The 22508-nt window shown below is 39.6% G+C and overlaps 1 protein-coding gene and 1 long non-coding RNA gene across 2 annotated transcripts; one reads left to right on the forward strand and one right to left on the reverse strand.

Annotated features, from left to right (window-relative positions):
• Positions 1-982: 982 nt before the first annotated feature.
• On the reverse strand, positions 983-3714 carry LOC119775147. Its single transcript, XR_005279617.1, has 3 exons — positions 3664-3714; positions 2452-2499; positions 983-1018 (listed from the first exon to the last, which is right to left on the reverse strand). It is a non-coding gene; the product is annotated as an uncharacterized LOC119775147 (long non-coding RNA).
• Positions 3715-4937: 1223 nt separating this feature from the next.
• Positions 4938-10307, forward strand: LOC119775140 (heat shock 70 kDa protein 12A-like). Its single transcript, XM_038273049.1, has 4 exons — positions 4938-5251; positions 5608-5832; positions 5913-6084; positions 8255-10307. The coding sequence occupies exons 1-4, from the start codon at positions 5234-5236 to the stop codon at positions 9280-9282; spliced, it is 1443 nt and encodes a 480-aa protein (XP_038128977.1). The 5' UTR covers positions 4938-5233; the 3' UTR covers positions 9283-10307.
• Positions 10308-22508: the final 12201 nt, after the last annotated feature.

Consider the following 22508-nt stretch of genomic DNA (forward strand, 5'->3'; position numbering starts at 1 on the left):
GAGCACAGAGGGAGCTTACTTGTTTAGCATTTGTTTGTGCTCTGCATATATTCTCCAGCGGCCACCTGGTTTGTAATCTGGCTTAGCTGCAGTTGAGCCAGGTGCTTAACACATTGTGATCAGAGCTTCAGTTTAAAAGTGTTTAGTTTGCTTTGTTTCTCTGATAAATTGGATGAGTACTGCCTGTATAAAAAAAGCTGTAACCATACAGTGACATTAAAAGACTTTGGTTATAATTTGTTCATCATCTATCGTTGTGCTCCTTGATGATTATTCAGTAAAATCAGTTTTGGCTGATATTTCTTTTGGATTTATTGGAATAATACTAAACTCTGTTTTAAAATCTTGAAATCCCAATTCTGAAAGTATTAATAGAATAGATACTAAATACTGCAACAGCTCTGTTAAGCAGATGGTAAACTTATTGAAACAGAGAGTGGCTGCATGTCAGCTCTTTGCTTTTCCTCATACAGTAGGAGCACAACCTGTTGGACAAACGCTGCAGAGCCTACAGCCCTGAAAAACTTGGTTGTTAATTTTTTTTTTCCTCCATATGTTTTACAACTATTGTGCAAAATTACAGTTACATTGATGCAAATATATAGAAAAGCCACTACATGTTACAGATGATTTGCCTTTCCATTCAGACAAAGCACATGATACTAGTATTATCGGAGCAATACAAAGGTATGGAGGGGTGGTATACAAATAAGTATTAGTGCCGTTTAATTTTAAAAGATAATAAAACAGGCATTTTCTTTTATTTCTTACAACAACAATGCCAGTTTTATTGAAAACTTTGTGATATGTCCTCTATATTTTGTGCTTAAAATATATCTTGCTGTCAGGCACTAACAGAGTTTTATTAAATAAAAAAATGGAAGAACCAAAACAGGCTGAAGAAATTACAGAGCAGAATGGTTGGTTTTCATTTACTGCTTTTTAACAAAAGAATGAAAATAAAACAGGTAAACTTTTTTACCTTGTCCTTTGGGTGGATCCATCCATCTCATTTACCCTGTTTTAAAAGTAAAGAAGAATAAGATTTTCCTCAGATAAAAAAAAATATATATATATCATAATAGCAATATGACAAGATTTATTGTTTACTTTTTTAATATATAATAATAAGTGCATTTTCAATACTGAAAAAAAGGAGAGGGATAAAATATATATCTATCAATCTATATATATATATATATTGTTCTCAATTTTCCACACTAGCCCAGGTTCCTTCTCCCCAAGCCATTGACTTTCCAGTTCACCAGATCAAGTTTAGGCATATTTAGATAAGGTTTCCCGGTTTTCCTGCAGACCAGTCCCCTTTTCAGCTGTCACTCCTTTTCCCCCTGAAAGTGTTGGGCCCCAGGTGGGATAACCTTGCATCTCTTATGTAAGGTTTTGTTTTTTATTACTTAGAACAAAATACCTAATCTGCAAGAATTTTGAGTTACGTCTGGTTTTGATGTGAGGGGAAACCATTTTTTTTTATTTATAAACAGCTATAAGTCTAATAATTCTGTTTACTTTAAAATGCAGGGCTGCAGGATGGTGCAGATTGTACCACTGTTGCCTTGCAGCAAGAAGGTTCCAGGCCTAGTGTCTTTCTGCATAGAGTTTGCATGTTTTCCCCTTGCATGGTTACTCTGGCTTCCTCCCACAGTCCAAAAGCATGACTTTTAGGTAAATTGGCATCTCTAAATTGTCTTTAGGTGTGTGTGCATGGTTGTATAAGTTTGTCCGTCTCTGTGTTGCCCTGTGATAGACTAGAGACCTGCCCAGGGTGTACCCTGGGCTTTCTGCATGGAGTTTGCATGTTCTCCCTGAGCATGTGTGGGTTCTCTCCAGGTACTCCAGCTTCCTCCAACATTCCAAAAACATGACTGTTAGGTTAATTGGCTTCTCTAAATTCTCCTTAGGTGGGAGTTTGTGCATGAATGGCTGTTTGTCCTGTTTGTCTCTGTGTTGCACTGCGATAGACTGTTGACCTTTCCAGGGTGTACCCCGCCTTTTGCAAGTTAGACAGCTGGAGATAAGCACTGCTCCCGCCCGTGACTCTGCTTGGATAAGCATGACAGAAATTGAATGGATGGATGATTAAATCCTGGAAAACTAAAAAGTATTTCAAGCAAAAATAATTATCTAGCAAGAAAATCCCAAACAACAAATCAGGGTTTAGGGCGTGAGCAGTTGCTGCGCAGTTTTGTGTGCAGGAACGCATGTCCTCTGCACACAATGTTAAAGTGGTTGTGGGGTTATCAAATAGGTGATTTGAATGTATGTTGTCAGGCATGACTATAGGAATGGCTTGGTGTTAATGACATCTAAACACACTGCCAAAAATGTTTTTGAGTGGGAGACTTAAAAAATATTTTTTTCAAAGATAGCTCATTAAGTCCAAACTATTAGATTGTACATTTAATTTAGCAATTTTGTTTCTCGTCAAATTACCGTTTTATGAGTCCTTTGATATCATTTTCTTCATTTTCTAAAGCGGCTCTGTGGAGTAAAATACACAACATGTAAAACAGATGATACTGAACTTAGGTAAGACCGAGCAAACCTTATTTGAGTCAATTTAAGTAATGTATAAGACGGATGCCTTCTGTTAAGTTTACTATAGAGTATTTGCATCATATTGTTTGCGTGAGTGTTCCCCCCACTTTATATTTCTGAGTCTGCAGGGAATTTAAAATGAGTTACATATTGGTTCTGTCCACCTCAACGCATTTATCTATAAGTTATCAAAACCCTGCACTAAAAGAAAACCTTGAAATATTCATGAGACATGGAGTCATCTCACTGTATCTATTATCAAAAAAAATAACCTAGACCTGTAGTCTTTATGTTCCAAAAGAGTACAAAAAATATTATGTTTGATTTAGAAACAGACCCCTTTCTCTTAACCCTATAGACCATATAACATACACAACTACGAACAGTATACCCTTTCAATGGGGCTACAATCTGTCCAGGACTGAGTGTGATTCATTGGAACATGGTTTGTTAAAACTCTGGGTGCCTGAATTATCCACTAGAAGGACCAACTTCTACTTTGAGATTAAAAGATATGTCTTCTCAGACTTGGTCTGAATCCAATTTTTTAAAAATGGTGGAAAATACATTTTTCTGTTGTCAGGCTCCAGGTGTTTGCATCATTAAAGCTTGACTGCAAATGCGCTCTTTCAACTTTGGATCACATGACCTAATCTGGTCTTTTTCCTTTTTTTGCTCACTGCCTTACCCTGCCTGAGAGAAACAAACTGGGTTAGAGAAAGGAAACTACTGACATTAATTTAGGCATTGAAGACTGAAAACGGATAATAATATTCTTATTGTTGTAAGACCTGATTATAAAAAACATTTAATACATAGAGCCATGCAAGAGGTTAATGTCAATGCAGTAGGAAAAAAGATAAGTCTCACAATGGTAGTGCTGTTAGCCATTTGTTAATAAGGAAGTTAAAACATCCACCGTTGCAATGAGTGCAGTAAACCTGACCAAAGATTGATAACTCATAAAACACTAACCTTTGTACCATAACTTGACTAACATTTTATACCTCTTCTCTCAGTCATTTCTGGAATGTCTTGCTTGTCGATTTTACGTGCACTGTATTTTCTTTTTAGTTCTGTGTAAATTAATTTAAAAAAAGGTTTTACCTTATCTGCTTATGCTGTTCTCGTTGATTGTCTCCGATCTCTTCAATTCTTCATGAAAGCATGAGATAAATGTAAGTTAGTCTAATGTAAATCAGAACATTAATTCATGATTAAACTTGAGTTTAATCAATAAAGGATATTCTATTCTGTTCTATTCTGCTTTCTATTTTATTATATTCTGCAAAAATACTGCAGTAAATATAATGCATTCTGTATCATAAACATAATTCAAAAAATGTATTGAAAAGGTCTGGAATTAGGTTGGAAATTTAGCTCTTTTCTTGTTACCTAGGTAAAGGAAGGTAAAGTAATAATGCTAAATGATAAAATGCTGATAATATTTCTGTTTTATACCTAAAGCCTTTTACAATACCTTTTGGAGAGGGATTTCAGTTTTTCTTCTCCTTCATTCAATGCATTGCTGTGTACAAAAAGAACAAAACATGAAAAAATATCCCCATATATTTCCCTGCTGAATTTGCTTAAAAAAACAAAACATGTTATTGTTTTGCATATATGGAATTTTAAATTTTTATTTATTTAACTTTGATGGATTTTGAATAGGCTCGACACTTTTTTAATAACAACATCAAATATTTACCTTATTTCAACATGAGATTGAGGATAAGAGCCTTCCATTTTTTCCAACTCCTAAAATTGACAGATTATTAATTTTGATACCACCCATTAAATTATTTTAAAATAGCAGTTATGGAATCAGTACTGAATTGTTGGATATAAAATACACATAGCTCCTGTATTTAATATTCCACCCACATAGAGATAAAACACTAGTTCATAAAAGGACACCAGGCTGCTTATTACCGACAGTCTCTTGGCATTCATCCAGCTGTATTTATTCTAAAAAAAAAGTCCCATGAAGTAAAATATGGCACTCTTAAATAAACAACTTTTAAAAAACAATGACGTTACTTTTCAGGATTCAGTAATAAGCACACATTTTTTTGGTTTTGGTTGTTGCCTTGTACTGATTTTTGCTTTAGATTCAATTGTAAAGCATAAGGTTAAAAGGATAATGTTTTTGCAATTAATATTACAGCTAGCTTTTAAATCTGGTGCATTTACCTGGAGCTGCGTACAGCCGTCTTACTTTCTGCTGCTTGTCTTGTTCAAAGTGAAACCATCTGGCATATTGCATTCATAATAGAGAAAAATTCCATTCATTCAAAGGCTGGACTTTTATCAGTCCTGCCCACTTATCCTACATATAAATATTTACCTAAACACAAGCCTCTCAGTACCTCATCCTTTGCTCAGTATACAACCAGCAGGACCTCTCCCTACAATGGAGGAATCTTATATCATAGCTATAGACTTTGGAACAGCATATAGTGGATATGCTTTTAGTTTAACATCCAGAGAGGAAAACATAGATCCCCATGTGAAATCTTGGGGTGAAGAAGTTGGATGAGAAACCCCAAAGACTCCTACCTGTATTCTGTTTGATGAGCAACAACAGTTCCTCAGCTTTGGATATGAAGCCAGAAAGACTTATCAAAGTAAATCATGCAGAGAATCCAGAGAAAACTTCTTCTTTGATTGCTTTAAGATGTCCCTCTATGACAAAGTGAGTAAAAAGTACTTTTCATCGTTTACATATTCAGAATTATTATTATTATGTTTTCTCTACAACTAAATATGTCTCACTTGCAATTTTATTTTCTTTTTTACTTAGAAATTCATGTTCATACTGCCAAGTGAAAGAATGTCTGATTAAAATACAGTGTTCTAACTCAAGTTATTAAAATTATTAATTTGCCTATTGAGAATTGTCTGCATTTTGCAAACATTTCAACCTCAAGCTCTGGAAAAGATTTAAATTACAGTATACTTCCAACTCTAGATAACTTAGATAGTTTTCATCTTGCCCGTGTTTTAAGTGTTTAACAAGACTGAACTAATATTATTGACAAATATCGACAGAAAATTACCAAAAACATGAAAATTAAAGCAGCCAGCGGGAAGGAAATGGAGGCAATAAAGGTTTTTACAGAAGCTCTAAGATTCCTGAAAGACGACGCTATGAAAACCATTGGAAAAAACACTGAAGGAGTGACATTGATTGCCAATGACTTTACCTGGGTTCTGACTGTTCCTGCCATCTGGGATCATTCAGCTAAACAGTTCATGAGAGAAGCTGCAGTCCAGGTAACATACTGACTGTTAGACACTATAATGGGGAGATTTCCTCATTATAGTAAATATATGTACTTTCTCATTGTTTGCAGGCAGGTATTGTGGCAGATGGAAATGGGAAAAATTTGGTAGTTGCTCTGGAACCAGAAGCAGCTTCAGTCTATTGTAAAAAACTACCAGCTGATGGCTTCATAGCAGAGAAGCAGGGAAAAAACAGATTCGACCTATTTCCTGGAACGAAGTACATCGTTGTTGATTGTGGAGGTATGGCACCTTTAAAAGAATATGAGGATAGTATAAGAATTGGATAGAGTGCTGGTTAAAAATTTTCCAAAGCACTTCCAATTATAAGTATTTACTCTCAAATAGTCCAAATTTATCTGGTTAAAGTGTTGGGGACATATGTTTACTTTCATTTAAAAATTATAACATTTACTTTTACCATTAAAATAGTATTTGCTCTACTTTATTCATATTTTATTCAGAATACTTTATTTATGTCTATCATACTGTTTTGGGGGGAGATTGAAATACTATCATTAAAATGTTATTATATGGGTAAATAAAAAAGAAAGCGGTTTTACTCACTCTTATTCCCTTACTCTGTTTCATATTATATGATTCACAGTAAAGGAATTATATGACACACAATTTGTGTTTTAAATTAGGTCTCAAACCACGGCATGTCATGTCATTTGATAAGCTATCATGCAAGAGTTCTAATGTTGTCACCAAACTGATCTGAAAAGAGGGAGCTAAAGTAAAGTGTTTGATATAATTTATCTGCTTCACCAGTTAGAGTTAGAAAATCAGTTAATTAAATTCAGTTCAGTCTGTCTATTTAGCAGCAACTCAAAACACATGTCATTTTAAGGCACTATACAGGGACAGTTCAAATAATTATGCAGACAAATTGATCAAGGAAGTCATTGACTTCCCCCTAAATTTCTCTGATCCATTCTTTGACTAATTTTATCTTCCATTTACTTGCTCTTTCAGGTTGCTTCTTTAGAAAATGTAACATCTCATTTCATACATATGCAGATGGCAGAAACTAAATCAAGTTGAGCACAATTATTATTTTTTCCACTATAACCAACATTTGACCGACAAACTGAGATAAAATCTGGAATAGTTTTATATTTTCTAGATATCAACAGGCATAAAACAAGTTTATTATTTTGAGTCACAATGAAAATCTTCTTCTTCCTCTCCTTCTCATCTAGGTAGTCTAAAAGTGTTTTCACATCAAACATGAACTTTGCTCCCAGAGTAAAAGATTTACACGTTAGCACTGTGAAGCACAGCGAGGCAAAGGTTGTTTATTCCAGCAAGGCTAAAACACACATTTTTGGTGATTGCAGGTTGGTGAGAATTCCCTGCCGAGTAGGCTATGCGACATTCACAGCAGCTGAACAATCTGAATTCTTGTTCACTTTCGTGTTGAGAAAACTAATCAGAGACTAGATGTGACAGGATGAAGGAGGCAGCAGAGATTTTTTCAACCAAAATGAAGACAGACTTTTAAGAAAGAACAATGAAGGACTTTTAAGACAAACAGTCCTTCGTTTACCATTTGAAGGACTGTTTGCCATCTTCCCATTTGCTTCAGTGCAGATAGCAGCCAATGACAGCCTTTTCCCACCTTTGCACTCTCTCTGCTTCTCGGATCTATCTCTGTACCCCTCTGATCTCCTGTTGGGGCTCCTTAGCTCCAGAGGGGGACAAGGTCAACTGCCTCATCCCAGTGCTGGTGCTCTTTCTGATTTTCCTGCTGCTCCTTTCTGAGCTTCTGATAGTGTCTCACCTTTTTTACAAGTTGGTACAGTTTGTAAAATCTTGTGTTAAACTATATTGGATATATAGTCACAAGATCCCTTTTTAAACTTAGACTTTTACCTGAACTAAAACTTATTTATCATTTGATGATTTTAAACATCTGATTCAGTGTTGCCTTAGCTACCAACTTGATTACTACTACTCTGTAGATTGGTGTTAAGGTCAGAACACATTGTACAAGATGTAGCACAGCAGAATTGTAATTACTACATCTATGAAGTTGTAGTAATTATACCCTCATTGAAATTTATAGGGCTGGACAGACCCAACAATATTCTCTGCAGTTGTATTTGTGTAACTTTGACCAAGCTCTGGTCTATTTTGGTTTGATCTATTTAACAACGTGACACGAATGCCATGTGTCAGAGAGAAAGAACATCCACATTTGGTTGTGTTTACAGTTGACAAGTACAAGGTAACATACAAGGTAAAATCTCCAGGTTCCACCGCATATATTTTCATCTGGAAACACAGTTTGTATTATGCAAGCGGGGCAGACTTGGAAGTGCTCTAACAATAAACGATTTTAAAAAAGTCTACTTTAATCATGGCGCTTGGCAATCAGTGTTTCATCACCTCCCTCTGTGTCTTTCAGGAGGAACCATTGACATCACCGTTCATGAAGTCCTTGAGCACAGAGTTTTGAGGGAGCTGCTCAAAGCCTCTGGGAACAATCTAGGTGGACAAACTGTGGACAGAAAATTTAAAGAGTTTCTCAGAGATATATTCTCTCCTGAAATATGGGATGAATATGAGGAAAAGTATCCCCATGAGGTTACAAGAATTGTTAATGACTTCACACTTTTCAAAAGAAATGATGATAATGTACAAATCATCTGTCCACTAAATCTAGGAACGATGGCTCAAAAAAAACAAAACATGGAGGAGTTCTTTAAAAATGTGCATGGAGCATCTTATGACGAGGGATCAATCAATATATCGAATGAAAAACGAATATCTTTCTTTGAAGAGTCTCTTTGTAGCATCACTCGGCTTCTCAGAGGCATCTTGAGCCAACTACAGAACATTGAGTACATTCTGTTAGTTGGAGGTTTTGCTGAAAGTCAGATTCTACATAAACACATTACTGATGAGTTTATAGATATCTGTAAAGTTCTGTGTCCACTAAGGCCCCAAGAAGCTATAATGAAGGGAGCAGTAGAGTTTGGAAGAAACCCAGGAGTAGTTGTATCAAGAAAAAGTGCCTATACTTATGGAGTTAGTCTTTTAGAGTGGTTTGATGAGTCCAAGCACAGGGCAGACAAGAAATACTCAAACAAAGAGGGTGACTTGTGCAGGGACATTTTTGGAAAGCTGGTTGAAATTGGTGAGGATATTGGCTGGAATGAAACCAGAGAGCATTTCATATCACCTTTAGAAAGAGATCAAACAGAGATAACCCTTGCGTTTTATCGCACAAAGAAAAGAAATCCCACATATGTGGATGAGCCAAAAGTAGAAAAAATTGGTTCATTGGTTGTTCAGTCACCCGACACCACAATTGGAATGGATCGTGTGATTGACCTAGATATACGGTTTGGCTCCACAGAAATGACAGCGACTGCCACTGACAGGGAGTCAGGGATCGTACACACAGTTGACCTAGACTTCATGAGAAACTAATTGCCATAGCAATTAGAATTACCTAATCTATTTGAAACCAATGTATGCACTTACTTGGCAACATTTACATTTTTTATCTGCGAATATAAAACCGTTTTATTGGTAAAATAATCTAAATTAAATGCAGCTGAAAAGGTTGAGGAACCGGGCAAAGGAGCAATTCCTACTGTTGGCAAAACTCCTGTAAAGAATAAAGGAATGTTTAAAAGCTGCATCTGGTCCTTGGACTAGAAAGCGGATGAAGAAGCAGAGTTTGCAGTGCATTTTCTAGCAAATCCATGCATCATTGCCTCTATTATTACTTATGAGCCTGAAATGTTAAAAGCACTGGTATGTTCTGCCATAACAAGCCACAGATTTGTTGCATCATATAAGCAAACTCCTTCTATGTGTATAATGTTTATATTATTGTATTTTTTCTTGTCTGGATTATTTATTTATATGTATTATGTGCTCTTTCTGGACTTGTTCCATTTTATTTGATCTGCTCATCTTTGAAAGCATTTATAGTCTGTAAATGATACCTAGATTTTTGTACTTTATTGTTTCTATATATTTTATAACTATTTATATTTTCTGTATCCTTAAATTTACTTTACTACCGATGCACATTTTACGTGTCCGGCTGCTAAAACAATTTACTTGTTCCTGTAGATGGCTAACAAAGTTGTTTTTATCTCAGAGATTGGCAGAGTACACAAAAAATTGTACTGATGTAAGAGTAGACATTCTGTAGAAAGTAATCTACTGAAAAATTATTCAAGAGAAAAAAAGGATTTGGTAAGTAGGCTAATTAAGCACAAAGTAACTAATTATAACAGTTAATTTAGTCATTTTAAATTGATAAATCTGACAGGAAAAAATATAAAAGTTACGTAGACATTCAAATTCTTAATTTTTAAAGACTAAAAAAAGAAAGTGCTCACGGTGAAAAAAAGGGAAAAGGTGCATCAATTAGCTAAAGAACATGTTAAAGGTCCCATTTCATGCTACACTTGAAAATAAAACAAATAAACATTAACAATGAACCATCAAGAGCATGTATTTGCCATCTGTGCGGGAAAATTCTTCTCAAATTAGGCAGATAGCCTATACCAAAAATCTTCTCATTCAGCTCTTTTGGGGTTCCACGTCCTGCTGAAGGCTGCGCCCCCACGACTCGTAGCCATGGTAACCAGTCAAAGTTCTTAAAGCTGCAGTCTGTTACATTAAGAAGAGAGCAGACTTCGACTGAAAATTTTAAGAAAAACAGGTTTCACGCCACTCCCCCACCCTCTCTACTTCACTCATGCCCCACCTCCAAGCTTCACCCCTCTCACAGCATCTGCGCGGCTACCGCATGCGACCAGAAGCGTCCAAGCAGCGTACGCGGCAGCTCTTCCATTGACATCTTCTTTTTTGAAGTCTTTGCCATGTAAGCAGATGTCGGCAGGGGCAGTAAGGGCAGTTTCTCTTTCGCTGGTGGCTGTCGCTTTGCCATGACTTCCACGTGCGTCCTCCTGACTGCAGCAGCCGGGCGGCAGCGGCAGGTTCAGCGGTGAGAGGGAGGGGGCGGGATTCAGCGTGTGTGAGCTGTGATTGACACTCCATCAGACGCTCCTCTGGCTGTGATTGGTTGTTTTGTGTCGTCCCGAAATATTCTTTCCAGATTGCAATACAGACAGTAGGTGGGACCAATTGAAGCAGTTTTTTTCACAGGTTACATATCACATGTACTGCTGTCTGGGCATAGGGACAGTTTTAGCCAATATGACAAAAAAGTGATTTTTAAAAACTTACAGACTTCAGCTTTAAAGATAGTCTAGGTGCGTGGCATAATTCATAACATGAAGGCTACAACCTGGTCTGGACAGCTTATTTCCCCTTATGACATCATAAAGGGCTGTGTTTTTTTGAAAACATACCTTTTTGATCAAACATTAGCTACGTGGGGAAGAAAGGCAGTCAGAGAAGTGAGAGTGTCTTGCAAGTTTAATGCAACTTTTTTTAAGGCAACCATTGTGTTCCACAAAGGAATCAAAGAGCAAAGGAATATCTAGCAGTTGGTCCTTGAGGACTTGAGTTTTCCACATCTAGAGGTGCCTTGTGTGTGATGTGAGAGGACTGGACATAATACCATAGTTGCTGAACAAAAGAAGGACTCAGTAGGTGAAAGTAGATATGAATACCTACGTTTCACCATGAAGAGTACAGGATTAGAATTAATCCATTTGAAGTCTTTAGGACATTTATAAAAAGTCAAAGCTGGGAGCAACAGTGTTTTTGTATCCAGCTTCAGCATCTGTGTGCTTCTGTGAGAGAGAATGAAACATAGAATTCAACAACAGCACAGATCTTCCAAACCGTAAAGCACATTGATGCGATTCCAACACTGATTTTTTTTTCAATTCCATACCTTCTTTTCATTTAATCTGTTGCAATTGCGTCTTCTTTACACGTATCCTGCTTTCTATAAACATTGACCTCATAGCTGATTTATTCCAGATGTAAACTGCACATGCATTATCTGTTTAAATATTACCAGCAGACCTAATCTTTATTGATGTTAATAATTAAATAGTGCATTTCAAATGAAGATACAATTGCTTTTGATGCAGCACTTTACATTCTTTCCTAAGATTCTTGTAATATAGAATATTACATAGTTGCAATTATAATTACCTTGTCTCTTACAGATGTTAAATGATGAAGTTATGTCCCCTAAAAAGGCAATTGCGCCTTGGGACTTCCCCACCGGTTCTTTTCCTGGGAGCAAGTTACTTACTACTCTTAACTCAAACTGGGTAAAACCAAATAAAAAAGGACTATAAAAACAGGAGTAAAAAAGTAACAGATTTTATTCCAGATCAGGTCGTTACAGGACAAAGAAAAATGCTTGGAGCTTGCACAGATGTGGGCTCAAAAATCACGTCTGCGAGCATCCGGCAAAGATTGAGCCCCGAGCAAGGTCTTCTTCTCCTTCTTATAGCTCATGAGTCTATGTGTTGGATCATGTGGATGTTAAGCAGTCCGTATCAGAAACTGACACGCCATCCATGCCCTGACCTGTATGCATCTTGCCACTATTCCCAAGAATTACAGATAGCTACCCTTTATCAGACAGGCTGCAAGACGTGCCTATATGCTGTGTATCTTTAAAAGACAAGAAAGCTGTCCTATTTAGATGACCTACTTACACACAGTGACATCCACAATGTGAAGGAAGGCCATCTACTCTCTCTAACCTGGCTAACAAAGTAACAATGCCCATGATGTATAAAGATTAAACCTAACACAGATAACCGGTAAAAACCAAGCAGAGGTGACAAAAAACCCTATCTTATCTTATCACAGACTTATCTCCCTGAACATAAATGTGAACAAAGTGTAGAAATTATCTCCATCGATCCTTTTGCCAACTGGTGTCAAAAATCAGAACAGAAAACTCAGTATTTAGACAGACAGACAGTATGAGCATTTATTTATTTATTTTTTCCCCCCCTTTCATGTTCACCATTATGGCAACAGAATTTAAATTCGAGTGCTGTGCTCTGCCAAAACCTTTTTTTGCCAAGGAAGGCTTGTCGGGATGAAGACCCTCCTTTGATCATCCAATCCTGCTTTATTGTTCATTTAAGATTTATTTTTATTAAATAAGTAATATGAGTAATGCCAAGCCTGACAGGGGGACAGGGTAAGAGACTGAAAAGAAAGAAAGAGAAGAAAGAAAAAACACACACACACACACACACAAATAGCTGCTGTATCCGTAGAAGACAAAAAATGTCCTGTGGTCACTCTGGGCAAACCCGAGGGAAAACCTGTAGGAGCGCCTGCAAACATACATGCATAGGGGGCCCTGCCACCGGCCCCGCTCAAGCAATCTGGAGAGGGCAGAGAGGACCTCAGAACCAGTCCACCAGCGGCCAACCCAAAGCACATAGACCAGGAAGACCACCGCAGAGACAATGGGCCCCCACCCAGAGGGTCACAAAGGAAGCCCCCTAATAGAGCCCCCCAAGACCATAGGGCTGTGGTCCCCCCAGGAGCCATGAGAGACAGCACTCCGTCCCCTCAGACCCCGGTCACCCAGACACAGGACAAGGGCCGAAACCCAAGCCCCACAAGCCAGAGCGCCACCAAACCACCACAGCAGAGCCCATACTCCTGAGCATCCGAGAGAGCCAGGCACCCCGGACAGCCCAATGCAGCGGACCAGCTCATACCCCAGCACCACTGACCACCTCTGTGCCCCGGAAGCCACAACATGGCTGCAGGTTGGTGCAGCAGCAAGGGAAAGCCAGGGCGTGCCCAGTCCAACGCCAGCAGCAGCACAGGTGGGCCCGGGGACATTCGAACCAGAACCAGATCCAATCATAGCCCCAATCACACCAATCAGACTGTTACGGCCCGCACAGGGCACACAACATATGAAGTCCAGACCAAGTTACACAAACAAAAGGTTTGATTCAGACTGTGGCTGGACATAGAGGTACTGGGGAATCGTGGCAAATAAACAAAAGGGTGGGAGCATTCGCGAACCAGCCCACTTCAAAAACGATCTAGAAATAACAAAAAAACAAATTTCTTAAATTAAGTGTATTCACCCTTATTTTGAGTAGATAAATGAGATAGTTTGCCAATGGAATTAGTAATTTTACACTTAAAGTAAGATAATTAGATAATATGCACTTAAAATAAGAATGCAATTGTGTTTTCTTATTTTAAGTGTAAATTGTCTTGTTCCATTGGCAAAATGTCTCCTCAATTCAAGAACAAATGCACTTATTTTAAGAAGAAAGGACTTACCTAGATTTTGATTTTTTGCAGTGCCAGCAGTTGACTGTCAGATTCGGGCCGCTCCCCTCACCCTGCCTTGCCGGATCACTCGCCCTACAACCAAAAACCGGAAAACCCCAGCTCGGCCAACGATCCCCAGACCTAACAACCTGAGGGAAAGTTAACAAACAGAAAAACACATCGAAGGAGCGGGAGTGAGGCTTGGAGACACGCCACCAAACAGGAGTTCTCCCAAACTTCCTCGCTTACTCTGGTGGGTGGGGCTTGATCCCTTTAAACTCTCCCCAGCCAATCAACTGCAAGAAGAAAACAGCAATTAAACAGGGATTTATTCACAACAGTGACAGGAGCGCGTCACACCTCCACCCCTAAATGCTGCATGGGGACTTTGGGTCACCATGCACCATCAGTAGTAGGAACGAGACAGTGCGTCAGCCAAGATGTTATCCTTACCCTTTATATGCTTTACCTCTAAACAGAAGGACTGAAGATAAAGGGCCCACCGCATCAGCCGTTGATTGGAGTTACGCATTTGTTGAATAAAGACGAGCGGGTTATGATCGGTGTAAACCACAATTGGGCCACTAAAGGAGCCCACATAGACCTTGAAGTGTTTCAAAGCCATAATCAGCGCCAGTGCCTCCTTTTCTATTGTACACCTTTTGGTGCCTATTACACCTTTTGGTGCCTATTAAAGCTACAGTGTGTAATAATTACAGGGATATACAGTCAGAAATGTAATATATTATACATAACTATGTTATTTATCATCATCTACGAGCTCAGCCTCTTTACCTTAATATTTGCGTTGCCTTACAATTCGTTATTTATAATTACATAGGAGCGGGTCTCGCAGCCATGGAGGCAGACATCTTTGTGCTACGGCAGCGCAGAGCCAACAAACTAGCGATTGCGAGATCGCCCATTACGCTCGAAAGTAACTACGGCAAGTTGAGAGAGATGAGATGGTACTGAACAATAGATGGCAGTATTAAAATTATCTATGTAAACAAACCTCATCACTTGAGAAGGTAGGTGATGCGGACGTCGTGGAAGACATTTTGTCTCGCGGTACTGTTGGGGGGGAGAAGCGGTGGGGGGGAGATGTTCATGTTGCTGCGGTCTACAGTCTGGACCTTAGATGTCGCTGAAAATTACACACTGTAGCTTTAAATTTCTTTGAGAAATAGCACACAGTGTGTTCTATCCCATCTGAGCCGTCTTGCAAAAGAACCGCACCAGCTCCTGTATCACTGGCATCCACCGCCAGTTTAAAGGGGACCGTGTACACTGGTTCGGCAAGCACCGGTGCATTACTCAGGAGTGCTTTGACGCATTCAAATGCATGTTGGCACTCCAGTGACCACTTAAATGGAACCTTTGGACTCATCAAGTCAGTGAGAGGAGAAGCGACGGCGGAAAAGTTCTTACAGAAACTCCTGTAATACCCAGCCATTCCAAGAAAGCGCTGTAACTCACGTCGAAAGGAAGGAATAGGAAATGCTAAAATAGCCTCTATTTTTGAACCCACCGGTCTCACTTGTCCATTACCCACCATTTTACCCAAATAAACCACAGTGGGAACAACCAAACTCACATTTTGCGAGATTAACAGTTAGATGGGCTTCATTTAATTTCTGAAATTTTTTCACCTGTTCTAGATGTTACTCCCAAGAATCTGAAGAAATGACAATGTCATCTAAATGAGCCTCACGCCCCTTCACACCAGACAAAACCTTGTTTACCAGACTCTGAAAAGAATGCATCTGGAGTCACAAATGTGTAACGGGTACCGTAGCAACGGCACCTTGGCTGACAGATGTACTCCTGACAAACAGGAGAGAGATGAGGAGACGGCTTGTCAGTTTAGAATATCAAGCAGTAATTTATTCAAGTTTCATTTTTAAATACACTCATGTGTTAAATTTCTTTGTTTATGTTCAACATATTCAAAGTTCAATGTCCTCTAAACATTCTCACTGAATTTCAGTATTCATCTCAACACATAACAAAAATACATCTCTTCCAAAAATACATATTCACTTCCCTTTCAGTTTAGTATTTTAACCTATTTACCACAAATGAAATACATAGACAATGGTGTAATAACCAGCTTAATGTTAACGTTAATTTTTAACTCCTCATATATCTATTTTACTTAGTTTTGAATCAAGTCATTACTGCATTTTAACCTCATAAACCTTCAGTGCTTAATGTAAACCAAAACTCATTTTAAACAGTCACCTTTTTCCCTTCATGAACTCATTTAACAAAACTAATGTTTGGGACCTTACAGCCGGCAAAATAAACAATAGACATGGACGTTGTGAGTTTCTTTAACTTCACTTAGGCGCACGTTCACGTAGGGGAGGCGCGCTCATTACACCGAGTTGGTCTCTACCAACGGGCAAGTTGCGCGCGCAACCGCCACACCGCGGCCGCGCGGTGCGGCACAACATAGACTGGTCAACCAGCATCCCTGACACATTTCAGCATGGGTCATCCCTAACTTCAAATCATATATGTACATTTACCCATTACCCAGTGATTTCCTTGGCTCGCTCAGTCATTGGCACCTGCCAATAGCCTTTCAGAAGATTTAACTTTGTCACAAACACTGCGGAGCCTACCCGATCTACACAATCCTCCATCCGAGGAAGTTGGTGGCAATCTGGTTTTGTGACTCCGTTAACCTTTCTAAAATCAGTGTCATGGTCTTGGTTCTGCTGTTCTTTACTTTGCTCCTTGTTTTCTAGATGTATTGGTTTAATTCCAGTTTTGTTGCAATTTCTAGATTTATATTAGTTCTCATGTTCTTGTGTTGTCGTCTATTACCCTCTTGTGTGTGTGTATGTTCCTTTCCCCTTGGCTCCTCGTTGTCTCCTCTCACACCTGCTCCCTGTCGGCTCGTTAGCCCTCCCTTTGTCTCTCTCTGCTATATATGCTCTCCCTCTGCTCTCACTCTTTGTTGGTTCCTTGTCTTTGCTGTCTTCCCATGCTGTGGTCTATGTTTCTCGTCTCTCCCTGGCTCCTCGTGTTTGGTTTTCCCCAGATGTCTCCTCAGTTCTGGTTTGACTTTCATTATTAGTTGGATTTTTGGATTCCTGCCTTTGTTTACTCTTTTTGCCCCATTAAAACTCCCAGAAATCTCCTCAGCCTCTATATCACCAGAAGATAAACTCAAGCCAACAGAGTGGTTTTCACTTCGTTCATGATATTCTTTCAGCATGTTTACGTGACACAAGCGGCTGCGCCGCACACGGTTAGGAGTAGAAATTATGTAATCTGTGTCACTCACTTTACGTATAACCACGTACGGTCCGCTGTAGCGTGCCTGCAGACTAGCAACTTCAACAGGTAAAAATACCAAAACTTTATCTACCGGTTGAAATTGCCTGTTACTAGCCTTAATATCAAACCAGCCCTTCATTTTGCTCTAAGCGGCTTGAAGATTTTCTCTAGCCAACTCACACGCCCGATGAAGACGAAAGCAAAACGCACTAACATAGTCAAGAAGGTTCTGTGAGTCAGTGCCCATCCACTTCTCTTTTAACAATTTCAATGGGCCACGGACAGAATGGGCAAACCAAGATCTGCTGGGCTAAAGCCGAGTGATTCCTGCACCACCTCACGTGCTGCAAAAAGCAGCAGATGAACTCCTTCATCACAGTTTCTGTCAAACTCCAGGCAGTATGCACGGAGCATGCTTTTTAAGGTCTGATGAAACCGCTCCAGCCAAACCAAACCAAACAAGGAGAAAAATTTCACCAAGGCCGACACCACCAACGGCGCAGTTATTTTGCGCAATGGTATAGCTTCTGGAAACTGGGTGGATGCACACATCACCGTTAGCAAAAACCTATGACCCAATTTGGTTCTTGGAAAAGGGCCAACACAATCCACCAAAACACGGTTAAAAGGTGCATCCACAGCAGGAATAGGATGTAAAGAATAAGGTGCAATTGTTTGATTAGGCTTCCCGGAGATTTGGCACACCCCGCAGGTTTTACAATATTTCCTTACATCTTTTTTTAATCCCGGCCAAAAAAATTGTAGCAAAATGCGGTCATATGTTTTAGTCACCCCCATGTGCCAAGCAATAGGATTGTCATGAGCAAGACTTAAGATGGCAAGACGAAATTTCTGTGTTACCACAATTTGACATGACATGTTGTCGTGATGAGCCTCCCCCTGGCCCACATCACATGAAGGTGCCACAGGTATAAAAGACACCGACGTACCCGCAGAATCCAAGTTGCTTTCCTCAAGGTCGATCACATCACCTGATGCCCGGTTCCATATTTTTCCGGGCCATAGCACGAGTAACCGCACACGGGGAACACCTTTGGATATCCTCTCTGCAACTCATCTGGTGCATCTGAAACCACTGGAACTGCCGTGACTTCCGGATTACTCAGAATTTTACCCCCGGCCAAATCGTTTCCCAGAAGACAATCAACCCCTTTAATTGGGAAAACTGGGCTTGCGGCCACCACCCCCTCACCAGAAACCAACTTTGAATTCAAACAGATGCGATGAAGAGGGATGCGTAAAAAATCCATCCAAAGACCTTGCACCAACTCATGTGAATTTAAAAAGGTCTCATCATTTAACGACAGAACACTATCAAGAATAATGGATCTAGAAGCTGCCGAGTCCCTCAAGATTGTTACAGGTACTCTTTCTCAACCCACTATGGAGACACTCCCTGTCATGAGAAAAGGTGCATAAATTCCCAGCTCTACGTTCCCCGGCTCGCAGGAAACTAAAACTGGGGGTGACTTAGCTGCCGTGGCCGCTGTAGCTGACAAAGGCTTCTTGTTAAGCAAAAAACAATTGGCCATAATATGACCATGCTTATTGCAGTGAACGCAAACTGGCCCCCTACCAACTCCACTTTCAAAGCGGCGTTCCACCTCAAGGCTTTGCAGGAGGCGGGGCACTACGCAGCGGCACACAAGGCTGCCTATCAAATACATTTTTATGAGTCAAAACATACTCATCCGCCAATACAGCCGCCTTGGAAATTTCAACAACCTTCTGTTCATTTATATATGTTACAATCTGCTTTGTTAAGCAGTTCTTAAATTCTTCCAGCAGAATCAGATCACGTAACTAACTGAGATTTTCCACGCCCAGTGCCAGACAGCAACGATCAAAGAGGACCTCCTTATCATGGGCAAGTTCTACATAACTCTGACCTTCAGCTTTAACAAGACCGCGGAACTTTTGCCTATAGGCTTCCGGCACTAGTTCATATGTTTTAAGAACAGCTGATTTCACTTAATCATAATTCACACTGACGTTAGACTGAAGTGAAGCATAAACCTCCTGAGCTTTCCCCGTAAATACGCACTGCAATAATAATGGCGGAAAATTTTTTGACCATTGTAATGATGTAGCCACTCTCTCAAACAGGACAAAATACATTTTCACATCCCTTTTGGAAAAGGATGGTATCAAACGAATGCACTTGCTCATATCAAAGGTAGAAGAACCCCACGGGGCAGTCGAGCTGCTCACCTCAAGCGAACTTCTCTATTTGCTTCAGTTTCCAATTTACGCAGCTGAAACTCATGATCCAATTCCCGTTGTCTGAGATCCAGACGGCGGAGTTCAAGCTGTAATTTCAATTCACGAAGATCAAAAGAAGTTTTTTCAGTCCCAGCGCCCTGACAGGCTTGACAGCTAGTCTGAGCAAGAGGGCCAAGTAGAGGAGCCGGGTCAGAGTTAGTTTTAATGTCAGCATCAGAGTTAACCTGTGGACCAGCATCAGAACCAACGTGAGGAAGAACGCCAGCGTCAGTCAAAGCAGAAACAATCTCAGATTTCATTTCCACCTTTTTTAACTGCTTAGAAACGGAGAACGAAAACTCACCAGCAATTAACAAAAGCTGTTCCTTTGTACAACAATCAATTTGCTCAATTGTAGGATTGTCCAAAAACTCTTCCAGTCTAAACTCCATTTCAGTTTTGAAAGTCGTAACAACGCTAAAAAAAACAAAAAAACAAACACAAGAACCAAAGACGCTCCTTGCAACCCTCAAACATCAATAAGTGCCGGAAAATCCGCCGAGCCACCTAGGTGGAACGTCCCAAACCAACGCCCCAGCAAAAATGTAAGTGCATTTCCAGACCACCACAAGGATCCCACACAAAATTTTAACGGAATTAAGTCCTCCAAATATGACAAGCCCCCAATATGTTACGGCCCGCACAGGGCACACAACATATGAAGTCCAGACCAAGTTACACAAACAAAAGGTTTTATTCAGACTGTGGCTGGACATAGAGGTACTGGGGAATCGTGGCAAACAAACAAAAGGGTGGGAGCATTCACGAACCAGCCAGCAGTTGACCGTCGGATTCGGGCCGCTCCCCTCACCCTGCCTTCATAGTCGTTAATAAGTTACTGTTTTTTTTGACTTGTACTACCATTTTATGAAATGTAGGAAGCAATATGGACCAAAATTCTCTGTAGAACTCTGCTGGAAAGCATTCTGGTCTTGGAGCTTTATTGCTATGCATGTCTTGCAGAGCATCGTTGAGCTCTCCTACTGAGAGGGGTAAGTCCAGATCCATGGCCTGTTCAGGTTGTAATTTCGTTAGAGTGATATTATTAAAAAAACGGATCAATATCATCATCTGCAGGATTATTCTGGGATGTATGTAGATTTTTATAAAAGACTCTAAAAGTGTTGTTGATTGACTCAGGGTCATGCGTAATATTTCCCTCTGAGTCTTTGACTGAAGTAATTATTGTTTTCTCCTTAACTGATTATTCAAATCTGCCAGATTAATTGCTATGTTAAAAGTTCTCCAAGCGAAGTCTTTCAATCATAAACTATGTTTATCAATAATTCCGTTTAATTCAAGTTTAATTTTTCTCAATTCAAAAATTAATTCTTTAACTTGGGACACAATATACCGTATTTTCACGACCATAAGGCGCACCGTACTAAAAGGCGCAGTCTCAGTTATGTATGCCATTTCTGTATTTAACACACACATACAGTGGGCGCTGGTTGGAAATGGACACTTCACTCACGCGCCCCGTGTTTCACAAATCGCGTGAAAAACATGTGACTGCTATAGCCACTAGGTGGCAGTCTGAGTCCATTTCTGCGTCCCATGAGTCAGGATTAGATAGGTCGATTAGCAAACTGGGAGGGGTGGCATGTGTTGCGAGCAGTTAGCTTAGAGGGTAGAGTGAGTGGTCTGCAGTTCTGAAGGTGGAGGGTTTGATCCCAGCTCTGGCTGAGTTTATTATTCTCAAATATTTTTCTATTTTTTTTCATCACTTTTTTATTACATTAGACCATAGGGATTATCATTCTACATTTTTATCTTACTGTATATATAGGTCTATTATATTGCATGCCTTATAGCCACAGTGTTTAGATATTTTTATAATTCTATTTTATAATCCCTATTCCATATTATATGTGTCATGGTCTGGCGGTGTTTGTGAATGAGAGATGGTGCGGCTCGGCTCATGTTCACGTGAAGCAGCAGATATGCAGCCCAGATGTGGAATTACTCGCAGTGAGTTTAAGACTTTATTATCTGCCGCGGGAGTTTGGTCACGTGATCGTGCTGTGCGTTTCCAAAGCGTGGTAAACAAGTTTCAGACTAGAGTCTGAGACGGGAGTGGATTTTCACTCCTGTCCCATCCCGCTCCAATTCAGAATGACTCCCGCTGCTCCACCAACCCCATTCTTGTTTTTTTTTTTTTTTTTTTTGAGCTCGGGAGAAAAACTCAGAGCGGAAGCAGTGATGGTTTTTGGGTCGTGTAGTTTTTTTGACTCGCATTATAGTGTAGGCTTCAAGGGAAAAAAAACTACAAAATGGCGGCGCCGCGCCAGTACTGGATTTTTTTTCTTTCTATTTAATTTTATTTTTTGGCATCGATCCTAGTTTTTTTTTTTTTATTATTATTATTGGTTTGCTCCCGCTCCGGTCTGCTCCCGTTAGTGTTTAATCCTGTACCGTCCCAATCACGTGATTGTTACTAATACTGACTCCCATCCCACAATACTTCAATGTCTTTTTTAAATTTTTTGACAATATGATCATTAGACGGGTAAAACTTATGGATTATTTTTAAATGATATTGCTTTACTTTTGGTGGTCAGCAAATATCGGTTGGGTAAGAGCCAGACCTTCTTCCAGTCAATGTTTTGCACAAATGTATTCCAGTATGCAGGGCCGGATTTAGGATATATAAATATATATATATATATATATATATATATATATATATATATATATATATATATATATATATATATATATATATATATATATAAAAAAAAACTGTTTTCTCACCCCTCGTGGGGTGGTATGTGTCATCCTCAAGCTCGGGTCCTCTACCAGAGGCCTGGGAGTTTGAGGGTTCTGCGCAGTATCTTAGCTGTTCCTAGGACTCTGGAATCTGCTGTAGCCAC

The sequence above is a fragment of the Cyprinodon tularosa genome, unplaced genomic scaffold (genome assembly GCF_016077235.1).
Source record: "Cyprinodon tularosa strain WSP-4 unplaced genomic scaffold, ASM1607723v1 ctg852, whole genome shotgun sequence".
In the NCBI taxonomy this organism is placed as follows: domain Eukaryota; kingdom Metazoa; phylum Chordata; class Actinopteri; order Cyprinodontiformes; family Cyprinodontidae; genus Cyprinodon; species Cyprinodon tularosa.

Coding starts and splice junctions, on each gene's coding strand:
- LOC119775140 (XM_038273049.1), top strand. Junction 5,833..5,912: donor TGAGAGAAGCTGCAGTCCAG/GTAACATACTGA, acceptor CATTGTTTGCAG/GCAGGTATTGTGGCAGATGG. Junction 6,085..8,254: donor CATCGTTGTTGATTGTGGAG/GTATGGCACCTT, acceptor TGTGTCTTTCAG/GAGGAACCATTGACATCACC.